At 44.1% G+C, this 23,404-nt stretch overlaps 1 protein-coding gene and 1 long non-coding RNA gene across 5 annotated transcripts in view; one reads left to right on the forward strand and one right to left on the reverse strand.

The window, feature by feature from the left end:
• The first annotated feature begins 11,709 nt into the window (after positions 1-11,709).
• LOC138488338 (uncharacterized) overlaps positions 11,710-23,404 on the forward strand; it is a 554,435-nt gene continuing 542,740 nt past the window's right edge. For 2 of the 3 annotated variants that reach the window (XR_011274642.1, XR_011274643.1), the window contains exons 1-3: positions 11,710-11,795; positions 11,877-11,944; positions 12,043-12,135. This is a non-coding gene — a long non-coding RNA (uncharacterized lncRNA). Of the gene's footprint in view, positions 11,796-11,876; positions 11,945-12,042; positions 12,136-12,229; positions 12,261-23,404 lie in introns of all 3 variants that reach the window. The other variant, XR_011274644.1, reaches the window with a different exon arrangement.
• The window catches only part of SPECC1 (sperm antigen with calponin homology and coiled-coil domains 1), a 1,474,528-nt gene continuing 1,464,220 nt past the window's right edge, over positions 13,097-23,404 (reverse strand). For both annotated transcript variants that reach the window (XM_069615230.1, XM_069615231.1), the window contains one exon: positions 13,097-14,680. In XM_069615230.1, the coding sequence (XP_069471331.1) occupies positions 14,591-14,680 (90 nt within the window). In that variant the 3' untranslated portion in view covers positions 13,097-14,590. The remainder of the gene's footprint in view (positions 14,681-23,404) is intronic.

Consider the following 23,404-nt stretch of genomic DNA (forward strand, 5'->3'; position numbering starts at 1 on the left):
ACACCAGCAATATGGGTCCCAGGTGGACCAAGTGGATTAGAGACTTTGATCTATACATGGGAGCCACAGGGCCAATCGCCGATGCCAGACAAATCTGCCTACTAAAATTGGCAGTTGGGTCCGCCACACGTGATATCATCGATGAAAAGCCCCCAGACTCCAAAGACTCGATCCAAGACCTCAAAGACGCGCTGGCCGCGTACTTCGCTCCACACACCAACGTGGATTATGAAAGGCATTTGTCCCACAGCACCAAACAAGCAAAAGGGGAAAGAATGGATGCCTATGTAAAGCAACTGCGCACCAAGCTAAAACTAAGTGACTTCGCCAACTACTCGAACACTGAGGCGCTGAGATCACAAATCATATTGGGATGCGAATCACAAACTTTCCGAAGGAAACTACTTCAAAAGTCCCACACACTGGAAGAGATACTAGCGCTAGCAAGAGTCGAGAGGGCAATTGACTCTCAGGTAGAGAGCTTTGGAAACACAAATCCAGGAGAAAATCTCCATAGACTCCAGCTGGAAAGAAAGGCCGAATAGCTCTTCTGCTACAAATGCGGGTTTGAATACCCACACAACGGAACGTGCCCCGTGGTAGGACAACGCTGAGCCTCCTGTGGTGAAGAAGGGCACTTCAAAGCAGTATGCAGACTGTTCAGGGACCGGGGAAGAGACCGGCCCAGAGACAACCCATCCCGATCCAAAGCACGGAGCATGGGACCATTAAACACCATCCCAGCCCCAAGCACCCAGAGCCTCCCTACCCAGCCTAATCCAGACCCACGAGATAGGGACTCAGGGGAGGACCAGAGGAAGTGAGAAAGAAAAGAAAGAAGATGATTTGTCATGCGTGCAAGACTGGAGCACAGATTGAGACGCCACGTGCGATATCTGGTGGAACAATCCCCCACTGACTCTTACCCCAGCTCGTCAGGGAGTGACCAGAGGAAAAGGGCCTACGTGTACACCTTAGGAAACCCCACGGCAACGGCACACAGCCCCACACTTATCATCAAACTCAATGAGAGACTGACAGAGTTTCTCAGAAACAGGGGCCACGGTGAACGTGGTAAGTGAAAAAGTATATGCCGACCTACCTCAGAAGCCCAAGCTTCACCCAGCAACCATCGATATATACGCCTACGGGGCCAAGGCACTCCTAAAGTGCCTAAGACAATTCAGTGGCCTCTGTCGCTACAAAGGACACAAAATGAAAATACCAATACATGTTCTGGCCACAGAGCTTCGAGGCGGCCGCCGACATGGGTCTGATCCACATCCTATACAACATAATGGTCTGCAAATACATCGACCCGGTCGAAATGGTCAACAACCTATATCCCGAATATTCAAAGGAATTGGCAAACTAAAAAACAGACTAGTCAAGCTCCACGTAGACAACGCCATACGCCCAGTGGCCCAACCATACCAAGGAATTCCAGTTAACATCCAGAAGAAAGTTGAGGATGAGCTCTACAAACTTCTGGAACAGGACATCATTGAACATGCCACAGGCCCCACCACTTGGGTGTCCTCAATAGTTCCCGTACCCAAAAAGGGGTCAATGGCCATAAGACTGTGTGTGGACATGCAGCGCCCAAATCAGGCCATCAGACGGGAGAGACACCAAGCGCCCGCATCATGGATATGATGCACTTACTAAATGGAGCAAACTCGACCTACAGAAAGGATATCACCAGTTGGTATTAAGCCCTGAAAGTAGAAACATCACAACATTCGACACCCACATTGGCCTCTTTAGGTGCAAAACACTGAGTTTTGGGGTGTCCTCGGCTGCAGAAATCTCTTTGTGTTGATTACATCATATTCACGGCTGGTATTTCATTAACATTTCTTAATTATCAGTTTACCTGCAAATCTCAGACTATAATGTTGATTTAAAAACTAGAATGGTGATACGAACCAAGGTTTGATAAAAAGAGGATAGGATACAAACTGACTGCAGCACGCAATTATCTCATCCCTCCTCATATTTGTTTTTCTACTACAGCTAACCAGAAATAGGATAAAACAACGCATGCAAACTGCAAAAAGCGGATGCTGTAACATGTCAATACACAACTTATTTATTTGATCTGAACGTGGTTTTTACAAAAACCACAGGTAACTACAAGCCTCTCACTATCCTTATTACCATAAACACTTAAACCAAACTGTGCTCTGGGTGAAAAATGATAAGTATTTGAACTAAACCATCATCTTTAATGAACCTTACTGTTAAGGACAAAAATTGCTAGCCAAATACAATCGTTCTTCCAATTTGCAATAGTTTTATATCAAAATGTGAAGTAACATTTTGCCGACCTGATCTCTTTTTTGTCTTCCCTTCCCTTCTTTTGTTTTCCTTCCTTTTGATTTGAGACTAGACTGAAAGAGCTTTGCTTTCTAAAATTTAAATTGAATGTGTTGGGCTAAAAGCTTTATTGTATGCCCTGAAAGGTTTTGGTTTTCCAAATTAGTTTTACCAATGTTGAAATGCACATATGAATTTAAAATTAATGTGTGGGGCTAATTAGACTATTGCATGCCCTGAGGACGACACCAGAGGGTCAAAACACGTGTTGGCGTAGTGTTGTTCAAAATCAGATATATCTGCCTATTACACTACAAACCGAGCTCTGTGTGTGTGTGTATATATATATATATATATATATATATATATATATATATATAAAAAACTGACGTATAAGGGTGCATTGCAATAATCAATATGCAATGTGTTCCAAATTGAATTTGTCACACAAAATTGGTTTGACCTTTATCTAATATCAGTTTGAATGTGGAATACTGATTATTATTCATATCACTAATAAACCAAGCACTCACCAAGTGCCTTTATGTTAAAACAATCTCTGACTCACTTAATCTTTAGGAGCTGAGCGCAGACAGTGAGGATTTCTTTCATAAGTAAACATTACTGGCATAGATAGGATGAGGCTGCAGACTTATAAAAAAGGCATTAAGTGCTCCTGTGTAGTGCACCGTTGGTTACAGCATTTACTGGATATTTTAATGTGTTCCCCTAGAGAACCAGCTGTTCATTGCATTGCTTTTGACCTCATTTTGTTCAGAAATGTGGTTGAAAAATGCATAATTTCAGCACATTATTTAAAAAAAATTCTTGGGTGTTAACCTCCTAGACCCCCTCAATTTTTGGGGCGTTCCTTGCTACGCTTGGTCGTTAGCGCTCATTTGAGGAAGCATTTACAACCGTCAACTGAAAACATTCCTTTTCAGCGAGGGCTTGCTTACCCATGAATCAAATAGAAATCTTGGTGCTCCTTCAGGAACTATCTGCCCCCCCTCCTGCCCCCCTTGCTCCCCAGCACCAAAAGCTGCCTCCACCCCCGTATGGACTCACCTCTCCCTCCTAAAATTACATCAGACTTTTTCATATCAATCAAGAAATCTGCTGTCTCGTTCTTTCCAGAACCTTCTTCTGAAGCAGAGAATTCAGCAAAATCTGGATGCGCACAGAACTTTAAAGCTCTTGCGACACTGTACCAAGGTGTTCCTTTATTCAGATCCATAGTTGTTTCTGGTGATTCAAATGCTGGGTAACGAGCACAAAAAGCTTCATTTTCATTGTGTTGTTTCTTGTATCCTGGAGTGTGACAATGTACAGAAATTGGCACTGGCTGCCTCGTTGCTTTTCAAAAGCAAGTTTCCTTCAAGGGCATATACCAAGCATTAGTACCCGGCACGCGCTGTCCACGGGAAATACTACACGTGGATTGGCTCTTTTCTGAGCCATATCACACGGTATTCCCGAGGACCCACGTACATGCCTGCTTTTGTTTCCGGCTTGGGGCGTGGTAGCTCCTTAGCCAATGAGGAGGCTTGAAACGGGCCAATTCCCGCTTCGAGCCTCCCAGAGGCTGGAGGCTGCCTTCGTCGCCCGCCGGGGACTCAAGTACGTTTTTTTTCCCCTCCACCTCCTTCCCCTACAAACTATCGCCTCCCCACCCTCCCAAGCCCACTTTCCTTCTTTTTTCTTTTTCTCGGGAGAGAACGCGCTGGGAACACTTCTGTTCCCAGCCCGCCCGCTCCCGATGGCCGCTACATTTTCCCTTTCCCAGTGGCCATTTTATTTGACTTTTTTGTTTTTGTTTTTTCTGTTTCGAAACGCGGCAGCATTTCGGAACAGAAAACAAATTCCATTAGTAACCCGGTCTAATGGGCCGGGGCACTAATGGCTATAAAACCCTCAGCGGTGGGCCAATACCGCCCACGGTAATACCCCTAGGGCCTCCTTAAGGTCCTCACTACGCTTGGGCCTATAACTAGGGGCCCGGGGGCATTACCTGGGGTGGTATTGGCCCACCACCTCAGGTCTTATTGCCACAGTAACATTGTCTTCTCTGCATGCTTTATGCAGGCATTACACCTTGGATTCTAGGTCCAGAGCAGATGCGCAAGTTGAGCAGTTTGGTCTTAAGTTGATATTTTCGTGCCTTCATCCTCTGATAGTAGTTAGTACTTGTATGAAGGAAACGGGATGAAGCATAGGAGCGAGCTCACATTACTTACCATAGCGACTTTTGTATTCCAGCCATCTTTCGCTCCATATGACATGTACAGCTTCCACCTAATAAAGAAAGAAGGCCTGGTGGGAGAAGCCGCGTGCATGCACAGGGTTCAGACTTGGGAATGGCAGGGCTTGTGCTGGCTAGCTTTCTGAAGTTTTGTGGGCTGCAAACCTTCCGAATGTTCAGGCATTCCCCGATCCGAGCATGGAAGCTTACCCCATCCGAGACGGCAAGGTGCCCGCTTGCAAGCTTCTGAAAATACGAGATGTCGCCATCAGAGTCCGCGATCATCCCGCCCTCTGCTTGTGAGCCTTCAAGCTGCCATATTGTCAGATCGAGCAGCCCTCTCGTCAAGAACAGTTTTACTGTTTCTATACTTTCATTTAAAAAGAAACTGTTCCGGAATGATTTTGTTTTAAAAGAAAAGTGTAGGAACCAGTTGAATATTGCACTTCAGTGCACTGCACTAAACGTTCCCTTAAACAGCAGCTGCATTTGTTTGTAGCTTTGGATTGTGCGTTGGAGGGGGCGTGGCAATCAGAGGCGTTGCTCAGGGGTGGGTTTAGGGGCTATAGCACCGGATAGAATCTCAGGGGCTACAACCAAAAGGCGATAGCTAGCGCGGAGTCCCGACAATCCCGACATTAGCGTAGCCCCGGATATGTTCCAGACTTAGTAACACCCCTGGTGGCAAGGAGGTTTGTAGGAAAGAGAGGAGGGCCTGCAGGGAACATAGTTCCACTACTTATCATACAGTTCGACCACTGACCAAGACTATGCGCGGCCCCCTTGCAGGCCTGTGCACTGCCCCTTTTTACATGCCTGTGCGTTGTTCCTTCTAAGCTGTGTGCACAGCACCACCCTCCTTTCTGACCCTTTCAGCTGTTCCCTTCCACCCCATTCCAGTTTGCTGGCCAGTGATGTATATTCTGTTCTGTATGCCATTCTTTCCCTGGCACTTAAGGTCTGACAGCTGAAGTGTGTTCAATAGAAGTTAGACTAAACATACCCCCACACCCCCAACAGTAAACATGTGAAAACTTCAAGTCAGTTAACAATCTCTGCCTAAGACAACAATGCTCCAATTGACTAGACACCCATCTTTGAGATGTTTCTTCCGTTGATACGAGTCTTACTTCTCTTCGTAGATCTTCCGACATGCTGGATCTAGAAGGAATTCCTAGAGTGATGGAGAGACTATTGGTTGCATTCCCTCAACCCCATCGGAATGCTCCAAGGCTATTGGCTTGCATTTCCCTTATCATATAATCTTGCTACTTATCGTTAGCTTCCCTCTTGACTCCCAAGTCTCTTGGCTTCCCAATCTACCTTCTCCTTTTTCTTGCGTAACCCTCCCCACGCCAGAGTCTGCACTTTTGCCGCTTTCATATTTGAGGAGCTGCCTCCATTCCTTGCTTTTGATCGATTTCAGCTATTTAACCACGATATTGCAGAGGCCATCCCATCTTGCGTTATACATCCGTCACCCTTCAGTATGTGGTTATATAATGCTTGGAAAAGGCTGTGCACTATTGGAGGTAGGTTGATAACTAAGAAAATGCCACCATCCTTGGAGTGGCATTATTATACCAACACAAACCAGCGAACATGCTGTGTACTATCAGAGGTAGGACAGTAACTAAAATAATTGACCACCCCGATACTGGAATGAATGAAATATACTTGCTGGGGTCCATCCATTACATTATCTCAGGATAAACCCAGAAATTACCATTCATGCTCTTGAGAGGTACATGGCTACACCCCTTGCAACTCCTGGGGAATTAGTTGTATATCTTAGAGTAGGTCTGTACATAACCAAAATATTGTTTGGTTGTAGTCTCTATAATTCCTCAGAAGTAGGTAATGAGTTATTCCATGACAGGGCTCTAAATAACCAGCGCATTTGCCACCCTAAGACCGGCATGACCGCAAACAATTTCTGGTAAACTGATGGCATTTTATCTTGGGGTAGGTCTGGTAAAACCCAAATCACTAAATGCGTTTAGAGGTGCATATTTCTATCTCACATAATGCCTGTAGCAACTCAGGGTAGGTTTGGACACAACCAACATTCAATATCTTAAGAACGACATGGTTCTACTTTTCGAATTCATGGGGACCAGGCCACATATCTTGTTCAAGGGAAGGTCTGCCTGCGGAGGTAGTCTAACCCAGGCAGACCTGTTTAAAACCTATCAGCCATTTTTTTCTAAATTAAAGTATTGGCTGTACCTCATCTCAAAACATGTGCTTGGCCAGCTCGGTTGCTCAAGGAGAGGTGCATGGTTATATCACGAGAATACATGGGAATCATCCCTTTTCTTATCTCAGAGAAGGTCTCCTGGTCAGGTGGGCTACTGAAAGGAGAGAGGAGAACAATTAATAGGTGCATTGACCCAACCTTTCAGATAAGATTTTAAAGTGGGAGTATTTTACTCAATTTCTTGTAAAGTGGGAGTGAGATACTTTTTAGGGAGTAGAAATGCAAATATTTTTTAATTGCAAAACTGACATCTTCTAATACATTTTACTTTTCACCTATTCATTTGTGCAAATTACAACATGCAATTTTATTGAAAAGTTAGTTCCTCTGTATATCAGACAGTAATAATAGTGGAAGTGGTCCGTCCTGTGGCACTGCTCTGCTGGTACCACTGATTTCATCGTATTGCAAAAGGCTGGGTCCAACAAGGGGGTCAGATCCTATGGGTCCTTGATTTCCTATTTTTGATAAGAGTATTAGGACTCCCCATTTTATTTGTTGGGACTATTTGCCTGTTTTTAGTAAGTAAAAGTAGCCCGTACGCTGCTTATCTGGAGGGCTGCATGAACCCAAACAATGGCTGTGGCAGAGCATATGTTATATGGCAAAAGATTTGCTGCCAGACGGAAACGAGACAGCCTATATTGATTGTGAATAGCTATCTCGGGAGGATAGCTTAGCGACAACGTGCTCGCCTTGGAAGCAAGACAACACGGAGCACCACAGGTTCGATTCCCGGGTCCGTGCTTAGAAACCTCTGGGTGTTAAGCGCGTTATATCATATCATACCCTTGGAATTCTTGGGAAACAAACCATAAGTTACCCAACAGGGGTGTGTCTCTTCAGCGGACCCTTACAATGCTTGAGAAACAGATGTATCTTATCTTGAGGTAGGCTACAAGGGTAGGTGTGCTACACTAAGGGGAGTAGACATTCCCCAGGGAGCTGCATGGTTATAAATTTGGAATTCGTTGATAACAGGCCATGATGCATCTTCAATAAGGTCTGCCTGGTCCTGTGGGCTACACCAAGGACAACGGAGACCACTGCAGAGCTGTATGGTTATGCCCCAGTACTGCTTGAGGTACCGATCATATCTTACCTTTGAAGTAACCCACTACCTGGGTCGGTGGGCTACTCCAAGGACAGCAGAGGCGTCCTAGAGAGCTGCACACATAATGTCTCCTTTCAGGCACAGTTGACCAGGGCCATCAGGCTACTACATGTGGAAGAGTTAAATAAAGACTGTAAACCCTCTTCAATGAAACTTCTGTTTCTAGTGTACAGCATCTTTCAGAGGCACTACAATCCTAACTGGGTCAAAAAGCAATTTTGGGCAAAGTGGACCCACTTTCTCGCTTATAGAGAATGACAGATATTTCTGAATGTCCATCATATACCGAAAAATCAATCAGCTATAGGTGGTGCTAATACAGCGTTTATGAAAACAGCCTGTTAAAGCCACTAGAAATAAAGCTATCTCGGCCATTGTGAGGCTCTAAGTGCTGCCTTTATTAATTGTGATCAGGAGGGTGCGTACCCCATCCATACCCAATGCTCGTTCAATGTTTGGCCCCTATTGAGCTGGCCAACCGGACACCACTTTATGCTGATGTGAGTTTTGTTTGTGACAAAGACCGGTCTGCTCCAAAATGGGACAGAGCTAGTCAATTCATTTCTGTAGACCACCAATCCAGCCACCAGAAGCAATTACTATTGATCCCTACCAAGGTCAAATTGATCGAGGTCAAACTGGCCAGGAAAGGTCAACACCGGAGACATAGCCTAGAAATCTCTTCGAGCCCTTCTATAGACATTCACTCCCTGATGGAGTCAAATTATTCCAAGACACAGACATAGTCATTCATGGAATAGTTTGGCTGCCATCTGGCATGACACTCTCTCCTAGTATAATTGAATCTCCCGTATCAAGCTCTTCCAAATTTCTAATTCTCAATTTCCATAATTCAGTCACATTAAATCTCATTCTTGCAAGCATCTACCGCCCTACCCGGCAGGGATGCCAACTTCATGCAGGTTCCTGGTCTTCACTCATTTTATGGAAATGAACTATGAAATAATCTGCATTACAGGATTCAACATTAGGAATCATTGACACTTCTAAACTTCTCACCTATACATTCCTATGCAACTTACGCAGTTTGCGACTATCAACTGGTGAAGGGCCCCCTCTCAGATTGCTCGATACCCTCTTGATCTTCTCATTTCCTCAGACCATAGTCTTCATTCTCCCACCATCATCCCTGTAAGCTTGTCTAAGCACTGACTCCTCGCCTGGCTCTATTCACATTCCAGCATCCGCTTCACAAAACCTCCCTGACTGTAACCAAACTCATCAGACCCCCAAATCCAAAACACACTCAGCCCCCTTCAGCCCAAAAAACAAGTCCTTTATCTATTTAACAAACCCTTGTAGATTATAGAGAACCTTAACACTGCTGCCACAGAGATTGTAGTCCAGATTACAACAGCTAAAATAATATGCATTTGATCAGACTATAGCAGACTAATTTTCAAACGCATTGCTTACTCTGAATGGAGACCGCCATCGGGAAGAATGCTAACAGAGACAATCTAAGTCTCCATTGGACAAAGATGACCTCAGCAGCACCCAACATCACTACTTCATCAAAATTTGATTAGTCAAGAAGCTTCACCTCCCAATTTATTGAAGAGTCAGTGAACAACTCTAAAAAGCCCCTAAAGAAACTTCAAATCCCTGCAGTGCCACACATTCTACAGCATCCCCTCTTTAGAGTGGAGCTTAATGATGCAGGATTGTCTTACCACCACAATTCTCAACATTAAAAGCAGCATACTATTCTAGTAAGCACAGGTGGCCATCTTGAAAGGGTGACTTTCCATCCTACATTGTTTTCTGCGTCAAGTACGGGCCGATACCCTGAGCAGATTTTAGATCAGCATTAGATGAGGTCAGTGAGGAGTAGGCTTCTGAGCTTCGCTTCTCGTCTCACATAGACACGCAACTATGCATCTAATTCCAGGAGAAGTCTCTCCCCACATTTACCACTTTCCATCAACCATAGTGAAATATAGATTTATGATAACATGCCATCATTAAACATTGCCAACATTTATTTCTTGACCTTCAGTTCGCTCAAGGACATACTTAATATATGAATTCCAATCTCCCTACAGGTGAAGCCTTCCTTTCACCATCATATTTCTCCACTGTAACTTCAGCTCTCGTTAATCCCAAACTATGCTACTGCAATGCCATAGTTGAAGTCTCCAATTCCACCTGAATGAACAAGCTGCAAATTCCTCAGAATTCAGCTGCAAGGCTTACCACTAAGGTCACCTGGCAGCAAGAACACATTTGCCATTCTCTCAAATCACTTCATGTGTTGCCTCTTAGAGAAAGAAGCAAGTGTGAGCTATTTGTGCAATTCCACCAAACTGCCCTGGAATAGTGTGCCTATCCATTCGGATTTCCCCACACCGACTACTTCTGTCAACCAACAACCTGGACACCTCACCATTCCAATTTGTAATAATACGAGGCAGAAGATTTACAGTCCGAGAAGCTTCCCTATGGATCTCGCTCTCCAAAAATCTTCGGGACTTGACTAACCTGTATTAAATCTATTATAATGTGGAGACCTGGATCATCACCCAGACATTCAACCAATTCCTTTTTCTGCTTTAACCACATCTTCCCAAGCTGTCTTGAGGATTATATTCGAGAAGTACTCTGTGCAAAACCACAAAATAAAATAAATATGGGTATGGGAAGTCTGCCCTGTACTTTATTTTCATGTGCAAGCAGCGTTTTATTACGTAAATAGGGATTTGCCGTGGGCTGCTTTAAGGAAAGAAAGGTTGGAGGAGGGATATGTCTGCATCCTTAAGCCTCTACACATTGGGAATAGGCCCAGGGTTCGCTAGAAACATTAGAACCCAAAGGAATGAATGAGGAGATCTCATGGAATGTCTTTTTATGAATGCACTGGTCAAAGATGACTGTGTAAATATGTGCCTATAGAATTTTGGAGTCTGAATTCATATAAGTGATTATGTTTTTGGTGAATGTCAAACAATGTTAGAAAATAACATGGCACTAACATGCTCACATGGTTTCCTTTGTAACTGATCGTGGATTGTATTATATAATGCATCAGTATAATGAGATATGATTTGGTGAACTTATCCTAACAGTACTTCACAGTGAACCTAACAACATAGGGATTACAAATATAATAACGTTTTGCTATAATTTGAAGACAATGGTGTGGATTAATGTAATTATCATTGGTATTAACCAGTCATTACAATCTTCAGAATGTTCTTGAATGCATCATACCACCATAAACTTATAATTACCATAACATGACAATAATGATGTGAATTAATGGAATAACCATCTGTACCAGCTACACATCCCGGGTTTCGGAATGCTAACTAGTGCACACACGACTTTTTTGGGACTCTGATGCTCTAGGGAACTGCTTCTGAATAGGAATCAACCAGAATCATGTTGACATTACAAACTCTAGAATTTTCGGAAATTGGGATTGGAGTAACAAATACTCATTCGGCGTTTAAATTACCAATCAGTCTGATGAGCCTTATTTTAGTTTGGTGAATGCTAATTATTATATATTTGGTATAACGACTCCCAGAAGCATTCTTGCCGCATTTGAAATTCGTATACAAGTTCCAATATAGATTCGACCATTGCTTTCTAGTACGGGGTAATCATGCCATTATCACGAGGAGTTGAATAAACAACTGAAACATCTGAGAATGGTTACACTAAAATATCAGTGAGCATTCGCTCTCTTACGCATTGCACTCCAATTCCCAGAAGTCCTGAGAATCATGTGACCGGGCTAACAAGACACGTGACTATATTTAAACGTTGCTTTCAAGGACGGGTTGATTCCTGCATGAACGGGAGGAAATGCGGATATACTTTTGCGAGTTATCGAGGTAAGAACTAGTGATTGCCCCCATTTTCACTATAGTCTGTACTAAATGATATTATTGCTGACACAAATCCGATCTTTACAGATGGACTGACATATTGATCGAAATCACGAACACAACAGCGGTAAAGAGACAGGCAACATCCCTTGATGGTGAGTACACTCCCCATTCGTTAAAAATGAGACAGCACAATAATGTGATTCAAACACGGGAGTATCAATACTCAATAGAGTACTTCTTGTGATTATAGGTCACACTGATGCACACTGATGCACAACCGGGAACGTCTAAATCCACCGCACAAATTGAAGTGGAGAAGACCATCAATCTTTTCAGCACACAGGTACATATTATATGATAGAGAACTCAGTTTTTACCTTTACTAAGCCATATGATATTCACACCCTGAATATTAATTCACATAATATCATTCACAGATGAAACTCGTATGAATTAGGACAAACACAGGTGACGTTCCCATTAATTCACAACGAAATTGCATCTCTATGGAAAATGACCATCAGGAACTGATATGTATAGAGTAATTTGAAAAAAAATACTTTTCTGAATAGGTTTAAATAATCTTTGCTCCTGAAGAAGAGTGTAACTAACTCTCGAAACGCGTAGAGCCTATCCTTTTCAATTTTATTTCATACTGTGACATGTGCTGTTTAACATATTTTTTTTTAAATGTTGGTACATATAATAACCAATTCTTTGTAATGTTATACATTTTGAGTAAATTGAACTCTGTGGCACAACAAATTTTGTGTGATAAGTTGAGCTTTATAAATGAAAAGAATATATTCATTAACAACATTAAGTTTTGATGCATTAACAAAACGTACCGTTGGTACATCATTTTCAAATTACTGTTGAGTTTAAATACTGAAATAATCAAGTCAAGGAAAACTTGGATTTATTTTTTGATTGGATTTGTTCCAATTGTTTGGTGTGCAGGGGACATGATTTCCTACGACCAATAGGAACTCTTTTCTTGTTCATTTATAGGTTGACGTATGATACCAGAGTCATTTTGTTTTCTCCCCCGCACTCATTAAAAATGTGGATAAGACCATGAGCCTTAGGAGCTCTACACTTGCTAAAATAATTAATTTAGTAGTTTATGACATTTACAGAATTCACCAGGGTGTGCTTTACTCTTATATGTGTCAGTACATGTTTGTCATGTGGTGTCAGACGTTAAATTCCAATTTCCTTATGGACCATCTGCGCCGACGGCATTGGGTGCAGCCGTTGGTTCAGGGCTGCTCTTGCAGAGAATGAAGGGCGACACGTGAAAAGATTTTCCTATGGTAGTTTTATTTGCTCACAAATTATGTCGTACTAGAAAATGTATGATTCTTGCCCTACCAAGTTCCTGGTATGAAAAATCACCCGGCACTGGATAGATGGCAGCCTGGCAGAGACTGCTATTAGGCAGGAAATGGTCTTGCTCCAACTGCATTTTTGAGATGTGTTTGAGGGCAATGTAAAATACGTTGGTGGTGTATTACATACATAAACAGGTTAGTGTTACGCTGGCAATAGTGCAATGGAGGCAAATAGTGAGAGACAGCGCTAGATGACGATCTGGCGAGAGATGGATCAAAACTGAGCAACATATAAACGGACACAAGGAGATGGTGAAATGTAAACCTTGAGTTACCCATAGGGAGCAGGATCGGGGGATCAAGAGATATGGCTGGAGTTGAAGAAAAAGACTTGAAAGTGGGGGTAGAAACTGATTGATAGAGTAGTGGCAAAACATATTTGACCATCTGCATTCTCCAAGTTTAGAGACACAAAGTAAAAGAATATATGCACCAGTGCTGGTTCATTTCCAGTTCATCAACAGATAACAGTCCAAGTCACTTAGCATTTTTGGAAGAGCCCATGCTGTGCGGCCAAACCCTCCCTTTGTTGATAGGCAGAGATATGAGAAATCAGGGCGTGTATCAAGAACACACTATTGATGAACAGATCTCAGTTTTTACGTGGCACAGGCAGCAGTAGGACAAATATTCTTAGAAGTTTTCTGTGTATAGTGTCCTTGAAAGAATACTTGACAATAAGTGCACCCCCTATCTCACCCCTAATGGTCATACTTCTCAACGGCAGCAAGTAGAGCATATTCAAGATGTCCACTAAGCAAGTTAAGTACCATTTGACCCTTCCATGATAGCTTGTCAACATTGTATCTGTGAAACTCTTTAAGGTCCAGGACATCTTGTAGCATAATCTAGGATGTGTCTATGCACAGGTGAAGTGCTCTTCAAAGTTTCCATGGCGGCATACGACTACTGTCAAGATGCCCACCATAGGTGTCGAGTGCTTTTCCAAGTTGAATAGTCCTCACGGTTTCCTGGACTGAAAGATTTCTCGCCAATAAAAGCAGTTTGGACACTGTTCATGGCATTCATATGGCCAAGTGGAGTGCCTATCAAGCGTACTACCACCAGGCCGAACATACCCCAAGGCCTACATGACAGTAAGTGGAAGACTCTTTAAGGCGTCCATGGCAACCAGTGTCCTTTTAATCATGCTCCTCTCCATGCTATTGAGTTGCACAGAAGATGGTCCAATGACAGCAATTGTGTTGTCAGTTTGGGAAATGGACCTGGTCTCTGTACGAGGCAAGCTGAAGGGCTGGTCACATAGGTTCCTGTGATGCTGGTTTGAGTGGAGGACACACTTGCATTTTTCTGGGTACACCCTGGAAGGTGAAATGATGCCAAATCTAAAGTGACTGCGTGCTTCCTTGGCCGTCTATTCAACTCTCTCAGCGTCTTGCACCGTTAGGTCTCGAAGTATTTGTAGATCTGGGCCATGTACTGCATGACACTCTGCCAGTCCGGCCGGTCAGTGAAGAGCATTTGGTTCAGCTCCTATAGGGGATAGAAAGAAAAAGAAAAGACACTTGAGCAAACGAGTAAGGGCGCATCACATTGCTGATTTAATAGGACGGGAGGCAGGGATCCCAAAAACATGATTTAGCCAATTAATGTGGAGAGACTTCATGGGTGTATGCCAAAAGAATGATAGAAAGGCAAAATACAGTGAAAAAACACCTGGATAGAGAGGTGAAATGATCAAGTCATCAATGGACATTGATCCATCCTCTGGGGCCACTTCATACAGAAAGAACCCCCCCCCCAAGGCCAATAACACATGTAATCTGGATCTAGTCTGCGGCCAACAATGGCGCCAACCTGATTAGGGATGTACAATACACTGGACCGCAATGTGTTTACCCTGCACATGATGTCTCCAAACAGAGCTCATGTTTGGAATGTGCCGTTTACAGACAAATTGTATGGAACCAGTCCAGGCTTGTTCAGTGGCCAAGCAACAGTGCCAGAGACCACATATTTACCATAAACACAAGGGAAGAGTCTTCTGTAGGCTCTGGCATACCGGGGCTGACAATTTGCCAGTCTGCTCCACACCCAACCTTCACCCGACCAAGGAGGTAAATTACAAATGAGGAGCTTGTGTGTAACGGCATTAGGTGTATTGTTGAGATATTGGATCTGTCAGCGAGAACTGGTTCAATGCTTTATTTGAATGGCAGTGATGGGAGCTTGCAGCCAGGTTTCCTCCCTAGCAGGAGAGGCCTAGCCAGGATTATCTAACAAGTGGGGCCTGAAGCTAATGTAGTTGGGCCCACCGCAGTGACATTAACACCTGTAAATGCAGACACAGCGCTGCTGAGTCAGCATTTACAGATTTTGGGTGGGCCTTGCCCGCTCATGCCCTACCCTATCTACGCCTCTGCCTTGCAGCGCTCAGATGACATCTGCTGATTGGGTACTAGCCCTATATTAGCATTATTAACTAATTTAACCATGTCTGATTAAAGCAAAATGTTGTTTACTACCCCTTCAACACCTGGAGAAAACGTGCAACAGTGCAATGCGGTGTGCTGTGTGCAGAAGGGAACAGGACCACTATACCGAGAACAGGCGTGGTGTAATGAGAAGTGCAGAATTCTAGAGGGTGGATGCTTGATCTGAAGATGTCTCAGGGGGATAGTTAGAGACACGTGTGGCACATCCTTAGTGGTCTCCGACATGTCAAATGACATGCTCATTTTCCTCAGTAGCTAGCTAGGGCTGCCTCCTCTTTTCCTATCATACTTCTATATTCTGGGACTTTGGGCCTAATACTCTCTTTATCCAGAGCCCATTGATGGGAAGAAGGGTTTGCCAAGCCTGTAGGCTACCCCTCCCTTTCACACCTGCAGGTCTGTGTGATGCACCCCACTGTAACAGATCACCTAGTTGGTCTGTGTTTCAATAGAAGATCATTGACTCATGTTAATACAAAAAATAAACAATTTATTCATCATCAAGCATTATTTTAAAATGTGCCTATACACAGGCTACAACTCTTATGATTACAAAAATTGACACCACGATTTTTTTCCAGCCCATGTCCTTTCCATAGATATATGCTAAATTGAGGCCCTCACGAGATAGCCCCCCCCCCCCCCGAAAACAAAAAAGAGGGATCCTAACGCCATACTTTATCTAAAGACTTTCTTCAAGACCCCATTACTTTTTGGTTCATCTTCACAAAACTCTCATATTTTCTGTATGCACGTTTCTTGTATAGGGCTCAAGACCACTTTAAGTCCTTTTCATGGCACTATAAGGAAGGTGAAATGGTAGGAAAGCATGGTGAGGTTACAAGATAAATCGGGGGTGTGGGGGGCGGACGGTGAAAAGAAACTGGGCCTGGCAGTGGGTTAGAAGTTAAGGAACACTGGCATATAGGAACTAGGACAGAGGCCCCAAGCATGAACTTCTGCCCCTTATTACTACAATGGCAGCAGAAAGGCCCGCCCTGCTCTCTAACAAAATGGATACATTTGCCTGGAAAGCCCAGAGTGAATGCTCGATGGAGGGAGAGCCAGGTGCACACCCCTTAATTTTGCTGGGTAGGCGGGTGTCTTGCATTGTAATTTTGTGCTCCTTGTCAAATGTGAAACTTATAAGTGTACGGCTGTGGGGAGGGTTGGGTTGCAGTGTTCTGTACAAGAACTGTGCTTCTATGAAAGGTCAGAACCCTATGTTTTTAAATAGACAACAGAACCTGTGGAAACACTGACATTTTTGCATTACTATTGCATAGCCTCACTCCAACAGAAATGTCAGATATTCTTACAAGCTACAGATTTTGGTATTTTGGATTTTGATTGCAAAAAGTGATCATGCTACGTCACCAAGAATATCAAGTTAGTGTACCAAATTCTTCCACAAATCGCTTGTGCGACAAGGTCAGTAACCAGACCTTTTCACGAGGGGATAGGAATCCCCTCTCAGCCTGGGGTGGGAGGACTACCAGAGTGGAAGGGAGAGCCAATCCTACCCCAGACGGGGATGGTGGCATTTCGGATGGCCCCAATTCCTGTCTCCTACCCAAGTGCCTGCTTCTATTTGAGTAGTACACCTGGCCTCACTCCATACCTCTACACGCATATGCTTGATAGTTATGTTTTTTTCTTTGCAGGCATCCTCAAGGCCCAGAGCCCCGAGCCTATAATCCACGCTAACATCACTCATCAAGACCTACATTGTTTCAACCAGCGGTGCGTCGCCTTGCAAGAGAGAACCAGCGAGTGCAGAACCAGAAGAGCAGGGAGTAGTACGCTACACAGATTAAGGGGCGCACGCGGCAACCTGGCAAGAATGGAAAAGACTCCTTATAGCACCCTAGAGTGACCTAACCATGAAATTAATTCCCAAATACTTACAGGGAAACACTCCACAGAGTGGCCACTGCACATGAACTGCAACATTCAATGATTCAGGCGGCTATTGTTGCAACACGGCGGACCTGCACAGTAAAAAGCAAACGCTGACCTGTAACACCTTGCGGAAGGGGAAGACGGCCTTATATTGGTCAGGCAGAATGATCCAATGGGAGAAGGAAGGGGAGGATAAGAAGGGCAACAGGAAATGAAGAGGTGCACGTTATTCTGGTGGGATCAGAGGAGAATGACGTGGCAGATAAGAAACCAGTAGGAGGAAGGGGGGTGGAGGTGATCCAGAGAAAATGGGAGGCGAAAGTGGTCCTGTGTGGCTATACAAAGGAAGTGAGAGAGTATTCAAGGGAGTGTAGAGGGAAGTAAGAGTGAAATGAGGGTGACTGAGTAGTAAGAGTGAAATGAGGGTGACTGAGTAGCAGGTGGGGTGGAGTAGTAGTAGTAGTAGAGTGGAGATGGGAGTAGTAGTGTCAGAGCCATCTGCAACATTTGTTTGTTGTTGAAGAAATATTTTGGTCTCTGGCCTTTTTTCTCTAGGGGAGAAAGCCTCGAGGGCTCCTCAGCATGATGTGCGGTTAGAATGTGAAGATGGCATTCTTGGGTGGGACTGGTCACTCGACGTCCCATTGGCTGAGGCAGCATACACCCAAAGGGACATGGATTGACCACTAAAGTGAGCTTAAAGGCTCTATTATAATCTATAATAAAATGTTACAGAGGATTCCCAGCCTGCCGACGAGGAATATTCTAAGCATGTGAATCCATGAAAGATCCAATGCTGGAGAAGCTCCGCTTCACCTCCCGAAGAGATCAGAGACCACCCCGCAACTTCTCAAAGTTAGCAAATGGATCGGACTGATTGTTGGGGTACTGAGGGAGCTAAATGCACTGAAAGGCCTTGTGAATACATTCCGAGGAGCACAAAGGGATAAAAGAGGAATCATTCAATTTGATACAAACTTTGTAAACCACGTAAATATATCCTGAAGAGCACAGGGGGATAAAAGAGGATTTGTACAACTTGATGCAACCTTGCATACCAGGTCTGTCCAATGGACACTAGGTAAAGCAGGAATTGTGATCCTGCAGAGGCAGATGAGACCCATATGAAAGCGGGGAAGCCCCACCAGTGTGCAACAGGGTCTGGGACACAAATGGAAATAGGCAAAGGCCATCAATAAAGTATATAAAGGTCGAAGACCTACATCAAGGCAAAGATACATATAGCCAATGGGCCCGGAGGCCGGAAGCAGTCGGGGAGGCCCCAAGAAGACAAAAAAAGATAAAACAGGAAACCAGAAACACTTGTGTACAGGCGCGTTATAAATGACTTATATCCTATCAGTGAAAGAGCAAACATCTTTGGAATTAAAAAAGCCATGGAATCGAGTCAGGTAGGTTAATGAACATGACTTGATATACCATTGGGGAAGTCTACGGTCACGTCTGGCAGGTTAGTAAACCAGGTCTGATAAAAGAATGGAAAGGTTTATTTTTGTTTCACAGAGGAAGAGGATTCCAGGAGGTTTGGAGAACTGTGGTTTTTTCGTTATAAGTGGAAGCAAGAATCAAGAAAGAGGTCCTTCCCATGCGAGTGAGTAACCATGTTTTCTTTAATTTGGTCTGAACATTCAAACAGTGAACAGTTAATTATATGTTCTTTCACACAAACTGTGCCTTGGAGTCTACATACAGAATGAGAGGGGCCTCCTTCTGCATTAATGAGACATCCAGTTTTGCTTAGTTTGAAAGTGTAAGGGACAGAAATAGGTTAAGACAGTGCCTTAAGTGGCACTACAAATCGAGCCGGGCCCATCGAGGGGGCGTGGCCTAACAACTGGGTCTTGATGGGCCGTTAGGCCACGCCCCCTTGACGAGCCCCAGCTCAATGGGCTACTGGCACCCCTGCCAAGCAGCCTTTTGTAGAGATTAGCACCCTCTCCCCTATGCGGGAGAGGGTGCTGATCTGCATTTATTTTGCATAGGCTTGCCTGGCAGGGGACAGTGCCTCGCCTATTCAGCCTTAATGGTGGTGCTGCCCCTCGCCAGCTGGGGAGGGGCAGCGTCATCATTAAGGCTGAAAGGGTGAGGCCACTGGAAGCAGAGGCCTTTTTCCTAAAGACTGAAACTCCCACGAATCCGCGAGCTTCAGTATTTAGAAAGCAAGGCCTCTGCTTCCAGCGGCCTCACGTTTCTTCATAATGGTGGCGCCGGCCCACGTGCATCCCTTGATTAAAGGGATGCCTCGCAGGTGCGGCGCCACCATTATAGCTGAAAGGCATTTTTTTCTGAAGACTGAAGCTCTCGCACACGAGCGAGAGCTTCAGGCTGTAGAAAAAAATGCCTTTTCGTGCAGTGGCCGGGGCTGCCCAGGGAGTTAGTGGGCCCCGGCAGGGCCCCGCCTCAAAACGAAATTTCGGAGCCTGCTGGGGCCCAGCCCTGGCAGGCCCCGGCCCACTTAAAGCCCTGGGTTAAGACATAGGACAGTGGACACTTTACGGACATCCTGACCGGATCCTTAGAATTTCTGTTGAGGTAGGGCAACCCGTCATACAGTGCAAGATAGGCTTTTCTTTTACTTTTGTGGTTATAAAAGTCTATGCCAACCAATATTCCACCCCTGTATCAGACTTGTACTTCTGCGCCCTTAAAAAGTGTACTGCCTTCACCTTTGCACCCAGTGGTCAACCCAGCTTCAGGTAGTTTTCTGCCATAGACACCACATGATTCACCCCCAGGAACCATTTCCAAATAAGGCCACTATGGAGTTTAACTTGTATTTATTTCAACTGTTCCATAATTCTGCCCCATATAAAAGAGTTTTGCTATTTTCCTTTTGTAGATTAGTTTGTGTATTACCCTTTCTAGTGGCGTAATAAAATGTGAGGCTACCCCCCCCAATAAACTCGGCATCAAAGCACTGGTCATGCCACACTGCGGACCGGCCTAGAGCACTATGCATGCACAGTGCACAGGATGATCATGCTGCTGCAGGGGCACGCCGCACACTGCACTAGGTGAAAGACATAAGTATTTGTTTTATTCAAAGCTTAAATCTTTCACCTAGCGTAGACACAAGGGGCTGTAACCTGGCTCCAGCGTCCTGACACCAAAACGTAACAGCTCTTCATGGAGAAGTGCAAGGAACTCTCTATGAAGCTCAACACAGAGAAGACCATAGTTCTGGTGTTTGCCGAAACATCTACGAACAAACAAACTGGTTACAAAAGCCGAAAGGTGTGTGTTGGAGCAAGTCGGCTCCTATGACTATTGTGGGATAAGGTTTGCTGAAGACCTGGGTTGGACGGCCAAATTGACAAAGGCAGTGGCTACACTTGAAAAATATAGCGGGGGAGGGGTGCATAGTTTCCTTCATAGCCATGGTGGAGGATCAATCTCCCCAGCCATTCAGCTTTACAAAGTCCAAGGCTTAGCAGCAACTATGTATGGAGTGGAACTGTGGGCTGTTGATAAACCCACAGCGTTGAAAAGGTCGGATGACAACTTTCTTAGAGCCCTTTTACAGCAACCTAAAAGTGCACCCCTGGCCAGCTTTCGCTGGGAGTATAAAATAATACCTATTTGTGAGGTGTTGGTGACAAAATCACTGTTACATTGGTGTAGAATATGGAATAGCCCGGAACTTGAAACATACAGAAATGCATTTAGGGGCCTGTTAGATGTGCCTGGCTCGGGCACTCTGCGGTAGTTGAGTTTTGTACGCAGAGGGCTCTATGAAATGGATATGGTTCGCCTCTGGCTTGCTCGGAGATTATGCCAACTGATGTCAAAACAAAGATCAGGTTAGCTTGTCGTATTGCATTATGTAATGGCATGAGAATGGCCTGTTGTAATTGAAGCACTGGCACTTTATTTTTGAACCTGAAACCAAGGGAGGGGGTTGAGCCATATCTGGATTGGGTGGGCCTGGGCACTATTTATCCAGTTGCGGAACAAATCCATCAAACTAGCTACATTTACAGTGAAATGGTCCAGAGCTAATGATTGTAGTTGCAAGGCATGTGGTGCGCCTAGGGATACCCTAATTATTTTTCTTTTGTTCTGCCCAATATATATGGATTTAAGGAATTGTTATCTATTGCCTTCATTGAGAAGCAGGACTGTTAGATCCACTGCCATGGCTGTGGAACTATGCAAACAATCTGAGGACCTAAATGCAGTTAACTTTGTTTTGAAGTATGTCTTTAGGGCATGGCTACTCGGGTCATAACTATTAACCCCAACATGCACTTATCCTTGAAGATTCTAGGTGTTTAACGCTTTCCTCTTTTTTGATGCACTTTCATTTTATTGGCTATGTCCCATTTTATCTAGGTATTTATCCATTGCTGTGTTTCTATTTGCGTATGTGGTAACAAAATGCTTTTATGGTTACCACAACCGAATAAAGTTATGTTTAACAAAACCTACCAGCTAACACTGTGCGCGGCCAGTAATATTACGCACAGCAATGATACCAGAAGAAAACATGTTCATGCTGGCTCTGCCAGTGTTTGCCAGTATTCCCATGTACGAACATTCTCTTGTTGGCCTTGCCCTTAATGCCAGTAGAAATCTCCTGCCTCAGGAAGAAAACAGGTTATTTCTGCTGCACAAAATGCTTGTCCAACTCCTGCACCACCATGTAAAAATACTCTTCATGATGACTGCCCTCAATGCCAGTAAAACATGCAATGCTAGAGTAAGGAACCATTTCCTTCTTTGGCTGCACAAATGCCACCACCCACAATGTAAGAACATTCATCATGTGACTTTGCCCTTAACAGTAATAAATGCAATGCCACAGTAAGAATACATTTACTTGCCGATTGCACAAGTCTCCCCCACCCTCTCCATTTAATCCATTTAAGATCACACATCATATTGGCCTTGCCCCTTTTGTGATAAAACAATGCCATGCCACATTAGGAAAATGTCCAGTCTTCCTGCCCATTGTGCTATAACACCCCCACTCCAAGCCCTCCTCCATGTCATAACATTCATCAAGTTGGTTTTGCTCAAAAATACTAGCAAAACATGTTAGAAAATGTCCACACTCCAATGCCCCTTTCATGGGCCCCAGCCTTCCATGCATTCACACCCATTCACCCACCAGCCACTCACTAAGTAGCAGCTGGGGAATTTTTGAATTGGAGGGATGTAAACATTTCCGACAAATAGGCCAGATTGACTGAGCATAGCGATGGAGTCAAACCAACCAAACTGGATTAATTTTTTGTGAATAATGGGTTCAAATGGCACATTAAACAACACAATTGGTGTAAAATTGGGTAAAAAGCCAGACAGTTTGTTGGTAAATAGCATCTATTGGATTTGTGGATGGGGTTAACCTACAAAACCAATTGTAGTGCACAAGAGGATGCCTTTGACCACAATACATGCCAGTATAAAATCGTTTTCACAGTGGCTGGGCCCATACATGTCCATGATGGCTTCACCTATATATGCCACTATCCGCATAGAAGAACATATTCATGTTTGCTTTGCGCATAATGCCAGTAATTATACTATAGGAAAACATGTCCATGCTGGTTCTGCCATACACAGCAGCATCGCCATGTAGGGACATACTCCTATTGACGTAGCCATTAAAAATGCCATGCCACAGGAAGAAAACATGTCCAAACTGGCTGCACAATGTAGGCAGGTCTAGACACGTAATAACGCTTACGTTTGTTTCATCCTTGATGCCCAGTAAAAAAATGGCGTGCAACAGGAAGAAATGGCTAGAATTGCTGTACCCAAATTCCAGTCTTGCCACGTAATAACACTTATGTTTGCTTTAGCATAGATGCCCAGTAAAAAATGTCATGTCCAAGTA

The sequence above is a fragment of the Ambystoma mexicanum genome, chromosome 9 (assembly GCF_040938575.1).
Source record: "Ambystoma mexicanum isolate Mex_15411 chromosome 9, UKY_AmexF1_1, whole genome shotgun sequence".
Lineage (NCBI taxonomy): Eukaryota > Metazoa > Chordata > Amphibia > Caudata > Ambystomatidae > Ambystoma > Ambystoma mexicanum.